This window comes from Tupaia chinensis, unplaced genomic scaffold, assembly GCF_000334495.1.
Source record: "Tupaia chinensis unplaced genomic scaffold, TupChi_1.0 Scaffold000281_1, whole genome shotgun sequence".
Lineage (NCBI taxonomy): Eukaryota > Metazoa > Chordata > Mammalia > Scandentia > Tupaiidae > Tupaia > Tupaia belangeri.
In genome coordinates this window covers 2,131,351-2,139,794 of record NW_006159764.1, presented here as the reverse complement: position 1 = coordinate 2,139,794, position 8,444 = coordinate 2,131,351, and the positions used below count along the sequence as shown (strand labels likewise).

The window sequence follows — 8,444 nt, the reverse complement described above, 5'->3', positions numbered from 1 at the left end:
CTTTCCCTCTCTGTTGCTGCTCTCAATTTTCTTAGAACGTCCACCTTGAAGTAGTGTTCCATGTCCTATTTCTTACAAGAATACACCTTACAACCATCATTGTGACAGAGCTGGGATCACGGTGTGCATAGAGTGACACTAAGAGACTTCATATACCCAGAGTCGTATGTTACAAAACAGCAATCTGTTCATTTAACAATTACCAAAATCCTATGTTGAGGAAATCCTGTTTATTGCTGTGTACTGGGTTAAATAACAGAAAATTGTACCAATCAAGAAACTTCTTCTGTTTTGCTGTAAGGTGCATATGCTCACCGGAGAGATAGGCAGAGACAGAAAGACAGAAAGTGTAAAATCACCCCCCCAGGGGGGATGGCCACACAGTAATCCCTTCTCCTCCATTCTCTTCTTAGGATCTTCATTCAGCACACACACACACGTCCAACGTGAGTTTTTAGCCACCGGGTCTGGGACTCCAACCATGATCGACTACATGGGAGTCCAGCAATGTAACCATTATATCATCTGCTGGTCCCAGTGTTCTAAATTCAAAAACAAAAACAAAAACAAAAAAAAACTCTTTTATATCCATGTTAATAGATGAGTTTTTCTATGATTTTTTTCTTATGCTACCCTTGTTCAATTTTAAAAGCAAAGTTAAACAACCAACAATGTTTTTTCTAGCGTCTAGAATGATTTTATAACAGGTAATCCTGCCTGCTCCTTGAAAATTTTATTAAAGTCGCCTAGAAAACCATCTAGGCTTGAACTCTTTCATTTTGAGGGTGGAGGATGTTTTTAATCTACTTATTCAGTTCCTTTTGTTATCCTTGTTTGTTTCACATTTTCCAGAGGGCACATGGTTTGCCAGTGAGTGACAGAAAGACAGAGAGGAAGAGGAAAAAATACCCCCCCCCATACCAAATTGGGCATGGTGACACCATAACTCCTTCTTCTCCATTTCTGTACTCAGTCAAGATTTTGAGCATGCACATGCATGTGCCTGACATGGGTCTTGGGACTCAAATCACAGTCAGCCATGTGAGATCCAGTGTCCTCAGCCGTTAGGCCACAGGGCCAGCCCATAATTCACTGACTTCAGTGATTACCAGATTATTCAGATACTGTGTTTTTTTCCCTTGACCAAGTATTATAACTTACACAGTTCTATAAAATAGTCCAGTTTACGATAAACCTGTTCATTTTCAAGATTATCTGTATAAAAACATGAATCTTTTGGAGAGATAGGAATATTTTGCATCTTATTTATAGAGGCGGATTCACAGATGTGTACATCTATCGAAACTTACTATATCGTATATTGTAGATGGATGGGATTTATTATAAAGATGGGATGTATTATAAAGGACGTTAACAATTATTTGCAGAAAATTATTCGTAGTGTTTTTGTCATCTAAAAAGTTCTCGATTGTATCTTTAGCTATGTCTCTTTGTCCTTAATATTGCTTATTTGAGCAATCTCTCTTTTCGTGGACCTTATTAAAAGACTTGTCCAGTTCATAGTTTCTGAACTAATTACCCTCTAAGAAGAACCCTGAACATCCATGTTTCCTTCATCTCTCTGCTGCAAGGACCTCGCGGTATCCCTGCTACTGCTGCCTTCTTTCCGTGTGGATAAATGAGAGCTTATGTAAGGATGGGTGACCTGAGGAGGTTGCCGCACTTGGGGCAGAGGCCAGAAATAAAGGGAAGAATGTTCTCACTTCCAGGTGCACCCTGCATCTAGCAGACCAGGCCTAGAAGCTATTAGAGCAGATTGGTGTGTCTTTGAGAACGCCCCTCACAATACTTGAAAATAATAGACTGAAAAAAAAATTAGCATCAGCTAAGCAGTTGATGTATTTTACTCCCTTGGTGTTCCTGTGCTTGTTTTACCAAGTAAATTTTGTTACTTAACTCAATTTATATATTTTTGTTCAAAACAAAGCAAAACAGAACTACTCCTCTGGATTTGAGGGAAATAATTACCCTTAATTGCCACATGTAAAAACTTGATTGCTTTGTATTTTTCTTCCAGTCATCAAATGTGTTCTCGAAGAAAAATATCATAACATGGGAAATGGACTATTTAATAGTGCAATGCTTACATCTTAATACCAAAGATGATCTGAGGAAGTAATGTTCCTGCTAACAGTATAATCAGAGATGCCATTGTTGGTTGTCTCGGGGCTTATTCACATAATCAGGTGCTGTGCAACAGATGTACCGAAAGCGTTATTGAGCATCATTCCCTGTGCATTTTACAGAATTGTGCGTTTTTGAAAACTTGAAGGGAAAACGTGGTGGCAACACTTGGTTACTTACAAAGACTTACTAAGCAACAGTTATTTATCTTCAATTTGAAGTAGATCTTTTGGAATTGAAAAAAAGAGGGGTGTGTGTAAACTCGACCAATCTGTTATCTTGCTTTAAAAAAATAAACAAAACTTTTCATTTCTTAGGGCCAACAGGTGGTGTGGTGATTAAGGCATTGGACCCACATGGCTGACCACGGTTCAAGTCCTGGACCTGGCAGCCTGCTTTCTCACTCTCTCTCTCTGTCTCTCTCTCTCTGTCTCTCTCTGGTTAATTAAAAAATAATAATAATTATAATAGGGACCAGCAGCTGACATAATGGTTATGTCACTGGACTCGCACAAAGTCAACCGTGGTTCGAGTCTTGGACCCAGTGGCTTAAAACTCATGCCGGGCATGTGTGCGTGTGTGCCCAAGATCCCGGGAAGAGAATGGAGGAGAAGGGACTATGGCATGGCCATCCCCCCGGGAGGTGATTTCTCACTGTCTCTCTGTTTCTCCAGTGATTGTATGTGCCCTAGAGCAAAAATCTCTCAAATAATAATAAATAAAATAAAATAAATAATTCTTTGAAAAGTGATTTCTTTTACAAGAGTGATAGAAAGAGAGAAGGAGAGAGAGAGAGACAAACACTTTCAACAGGGTCTCATAGCACGGTCTGTACACATCCACCCCACCCCCCACTCCCCCCTGCTTCCCAGCCAGCCCAGTCCTTAACTGTGTGCCTGCTGTATACAGGCAGCCTGGGGGACTGAACTCGATTTTGCGTATGGCTCTAGAATCACTTGTGCAGCTCATTGCCATTTCAATACCAGGCCGACCCCTTGTGCTGTTTTTATTGCTATGCATTTGTGGTGTCTTTGGGTTTTGTTTTTAACCTTGAGGAAATGTTGGAAACCCAAAACTTGAAAACCAGTTTGTAGTTTTTTTAGGACTGCCATGACAAAATACCACTGACCGGGTGGCAGAAAAACAATTATTTTCTGATCATTCTAGGAACTGAGAGTCTAAGATCAAGGTGCCAGAAGGCTGTTTCTTTAGAGGCCTCTCTCCTTGCAGATAGCCCCTTCTCCCTCTACTTTCATTTGGTGTATTAGACAGGGTTCTCCAGAGAAACAGAGCAAATGGGATGTGTGTGTGTGTGTGTGTGTGTGTGTGTGTGTGTGTGTATGCATAGAGTGTGTATATAACTACACACACACATGTCTACACACACGTACACAACCATATGGATGGCTGGCCCTCCAAATACATGGGCCCTGCACCAAGGATTCATCTAATTGTAGATCAGAAATGTTACATTGTTGCTGACACGTGTTGTGTGGTTAGGCCTAAAGTGCTCACATCTGTACTGTGCATGTAGACTTTTGTATTTTTTTTCTTGTCATTATTCCCTAAACAGTGTAACAACTATTTCCATAGCATTAACAATGTGTTAGGTATTGTAAGTAATCTAGAGGTGATTTTAAGTAGAGAGGAGGAAGTGGGTAGATAGTATGTAAGTATTGGGTCATCGAGAAAATCCTGATGCATTTTTGCATAGGAAAACAGAAAACTACGGCCTGACTTTCCTGATGACCCAATACTATGCCATATTATACAAAGGACTGGCGCTTTCAAGGGTTTCGGTATCCAGTAGGAGTTCTGGAACCATCTTTGGATACCAAGGGATCAGTGTCTATGCATACCTGCGTGCATATATCTATGCACGTGTGTGCGCACACGTGTGTGTAGAGACTTTAAGGAATTGGCTAACGTGATCGCGGAGGCTCTCAAAATCCAAAATCTGCAGGAGAGAGACCCAAGGGAGAGTTGTGGTCCGTGTTCGGAGGTAGTCTTCTGGCATCCTTCCTTTTTACTCTGCGGAGGTTGAGTGTCTTTTTCTAGAGGGAGACTTTCTGCTATAGGGTGTGTGTGCTCACCAGAGAGACAGAGAGACAGAAAGCAAGAAATCACCTCCCACGGGGTTAGCCACACTGCAGTCCCTTTTCCTCCATCCTCTGGGGATTTCGGGCACGTGTGGACAAGTGCCTGAGGTGAGTTTAAGCCACCGGGCCTGGGACTTGGACCGCAGTTGACCATGTAGGAGTCCAATGACATAACCATTCCGCCATCTGGTGGTCCCCAAATGTCTTCTTTTAAGGCTTCCAGCTGATTGACAGAGGCCTACCCACATTGTGAGAATAATCCGCTTTGCTCAAGTTTCTCCCATTTAAATGTTACATGTGGTCTTCTGTTTGTATCTATTTGTGCACAAACTTCCCTTTCTAATAATAACACGAGTTATATTGGATGAGATTCTCCCTGATTGCCTTGTCTAAACTTAAGACTCTATCTCCAAATACAGCCACATTCAGAAATATTGGGCATTAGGACTTCAGCATATGAATTTGAGGTAACACAATTCAGCCCATACAGCCAAAAGTAAGCATAAACAGGAGCCAGCAGGTGGCAGGGAGGTCAAGGCAGCTGGATCCCACATGGCCAACTTCACGGTTCAAGTTCTGGACCTGGCAGCTTGAAAATCATGCTAGGCATGTGTATTTGAGTACACAGACTCTCAAGAGGAGAATGGAGGAGGAATTGTGGTATGGTCATTCCCTCTGGGGGGGCTGATTTCCCTCTCTCTGTCTCTGTCTCTCTCTGGCAAGCACGCATGCCCTATAGCAAAAAACAAAACAAGACAAATCAAAAAAAGTGTAAGCCTAAATGGAAAAGATATTCACATTACTACAACCTGCAAGTGAATTTTATTTTTATTTGCAAAGATACTTACATTCTTCTAGTAATTCAAGATTAGGTTAAAATATTTTTATTATGGATGTATCTAGATTTCCACTGCTTTCATTTTATGTTTTTAGATTTCAAATTAGAGAGCCATGCGCAAGATTTTATCTTGAGTTATGGATCAATTTGAAATAACCATTAAAACAGAGTTCCCACTTTTTCTGTCAATATGAGAAATAAAAAATGGGAAAAATCACTAATAAAAACGAAGGGACAAGCTGGCCTCTGTGGATGTGTCTCTTCCTGGTTACCAGCCAGGCCAGGGCAGGAGGACCCGGACTGGGGCCAAGGCAACATAGAAGAGCAGCTTTGAAAACAAACAAAACAAAACATGCAAAACAAAAAGGAGGGGGAGGGATTACCAGAATATAAAGTAAAGGAGAATTAGAAACCAAGTCTCCAATGGGGCTCTCAAATCATAAATGCAATCTTGTAACATTATCTCTGGCTTTATATTCCTGTCTTACTGGTTTACATGTATCTCTCAAAGGAGTTAAGCAAAGGATAAAATGTCTCCTTATCTCGATACAAAGAAAAGCTTCTGATTCTCTTTCTGCAGATAACAAAGAGATTTTCCTTTCCAAAGCCATTCACAAGTCCTTCATAGAGGTTAATGAAGAAGGCTCGGAAGCTGCTGCTGCATCAGGTACTCAGTTGTTTTATCTCTCTCTCTCTCTCTCTCTCTCTTAAGAATTATCTATTTAATTTTATTTATTATTATTTAATGTGGTAGAAGGCACTAAATTGCTTTCTAAAAGCTTTTCTAGATTTGTATGTTTAAAGTTATCTTGGGGAAGGGTGGAGGTCATTTTCAGAATCAAGCCAATAACCTGATTCTGCTCTAACTTAAAAGTAAAACAAATGCTGACCCAGCCCGACTCTCCTGAAGACGACGTGCCGGGTGTACTCGCTCTAGTGCCTCTTCGCCGAGCGACTCCCATCTTCATTTTCTCTCTAATGAGAGGCGGGAGCATATTGGCAGCTCAGTGAGACTAGATTTCCCGGCTGTGCTGCCTGTCGAGATATTTTAAATATTCCCCACTGCCCATTTCAACCTTTTTCTTTCTCCCTAATTACTTGCAGGAGTTGGTTCTTAATTTAACCAGCGAAAAGTTTCGGATTTTTTAAAAGCACATACATGAAACAATATATGATACATGGGATCACTTTAAATACTTTTATCTAAATAACACTAATAAATAGTAATCATTTCAAATAAGTCATTTAAAATCTGGATCTATATCACCTATCCAAAGTAAAATGGTCACTGTCCTTCATGGTTTCGATGATGGCTATGACCTCCTTTGCTAACTAAGAGTGGAGTGTTTGCTGCCTTTTCTCCTTCTGTTCACTAGTTTTGAGTTGTTTTAAGCTCACATTCAGAAGCTATCGTCAAATTTGGGGAGGCTACCCCCCCATAAAATGTTAACCTTTCACATTTCCACTCATTATTTCTAACTTCTGCTTATATTTGTCCACTAAAAGGACATCACCATTCATAGTACTCTTTAGGGGAGGAAAATGGAAACTCTAAGGTCTCTGGCATCAAAAAAGCTTACACATGTGCATAATCGAATATTGACTTTCTTCCTGACAGCTAACTAGTTAGTATACTGCAGCTAGTACACATCATCCTGTAGTAAGGATCTCAGGCAAGTCCAGAATCCCAGCTGCTACCAACACCATCATATCTCTGCCTTCTGTTCTGTCCTCTAATCTCTGCTGTCCTCATCTGTACCAGCAGCCTAATGACTGGCTGTATAAAAATACCCATTTCAGACAAAAGAGATGACTTAAAAATACAAAGACACTGTCTTATGTTGGGGCAATTTTTTTTTCCTTCTTTCTCTCCCCTTCACTCAAGGATCATTCCAGTAAAAGCAAAAGTATTTATCTGAGGCTGAGAATAAAATTTTTATATCAGACCGAATACATTGTCCTATTATTTTTGGTGAGGTGGAGGGAGAAAATTATGTGTGGTGAATGTTTGCTTTGGTTGGCTTTTTTTTTTTAAAAAGATCAAGTAGAAATAGGAACACCTTCACAATTTTTATCTCTTTAAGTCTTCAAAATCTTGTTGCCTGTAAATTGTTGCTATTGCATTAAATAGATAGACAGATGGTTTTGAGAAATTACTCATTAGTGTCTGCACATCCACAGACATGTAATTACTTTCTCTCTGCACTGTAGGAATGATTGCAATTAGTAGGATGGCTGTGCTGTATCCTCAAGTTATTGTCGACCATCCATTTTTCTTTCTTATCAGGAACAGGAGAACTGGTGAGTCTAAGAACAAAACTATTTAATAGGCACAAAGAAACTTTTTAAATTGAGAATTGTTTTTACACAGTATTTACCAGATTATATCTAGTGTTCAGATTATTTTTAAATAAGAATAATGCATGTTTTCATTTTTAGAACACTGCTTCTTGTAAACAAGAAGGAAAATAAATCTCTTTTTTTTAAAGTGATGTTTGCCTTAGGGTGTGTGCTCTCACTGGAGAAAGAGAGAAAAACAGAGACAGAGAGAGAGAAAGTGAGACATCACCCCCCAGGGGTATGGACATGCTGCAGTCTCTTCTCCTCCATTCTCCTGCTGGGATCTTGGCCATGTACACACACACACACATGCCTGGCATGAGTTTCAAATCACCAGGTCTGGGACTCAAACCACCGTCAGCCATGTGGGAGTCCATTGACATAACTCCTGCACCATCTGCTGGCCCTGAAATATCCCATTCTTTTGTTCACCTCCTCTTTTGTTCATTTCCAAACAATGCAGGTACAATCCTCTTCATGGGACGAGTCATGCATCCTGAAACAATGAACACAAGTGGACATGATTTTGAGGAACTTTAAACTTAACTTCATCTGAATAATAAGGAAAACAGTAACCAAGCACATTATGTTTGCAACTGGTATATATTTAGAGTTTGTGTTTTAGAGTATATCTTAAGATAATATTTAAAATAGCTCCAGATAAAAACAATGTATGTGCACTAGAAGTCAATTTGTCAAGGAATGTTATTGATATTAAGATAATGGTCCTGTTATGTCGATGTGTTTGTTGTGCTGTTGTTTAAAATAAAAGTACATATCGAACATGTAAAGAGCTCTGTTTTTCATTTTAGAGGTTGTAGTATAAAAATAACCCTTGGGGGACCAGCAGATGGCATAATGGTTATGTCACTGGACTCCCATGTAGTGGACCAGGGTTTGAGCCCCAGAACCGGTGGCTTGGACTCATGCCAGGCGCGTGTGCTTGCGTGCCCAGGATCCCAAGAAGAGAATGGGGGAGAGGGGATTGCAGCATGGCCATCCTCCTTGGGGGTTGATTTCTC

The 8,444-nt window shown here is 40.2% G+C and overlaps 1 protein-coding gene across 5 annotated transcripts in view; it reads left to right on the top strand.

The window, feature by feature from the left end:
* The window catches only part of SERPINI1 (serpin family I member 1), an 83,118-nt gene extending 74,905 nt beyond the window's left edge, over nt 1-8,213 (top strand). For 4 of the 5 annotated variants that reach the window (XM_006150290.3, XM_027772548.1, XM_014588508.2 and 1 more), the window contains 3 exons: nt 5,663-5,749; nt 7,294-7,383; nt 7,886-7,962. In XM_006150290.3, the coding sequence (XP_006150352.1) occupies nt 5,663-5,749; nt 7,294-7,383; nt 7,886-7,962 (254 nt within the window). Of the gene's footprint in view, nt 1-5,662; nt 5,750-7,293; nt 7,384-7,885 lie in introns of all 5 variants that reach the window. The other variant, XM_006150289.3, reaches the window with a different exon arrangement.
* The last annotated feature ends 231 nt before the right edge of the window (nt 8,214-8,444 follow it).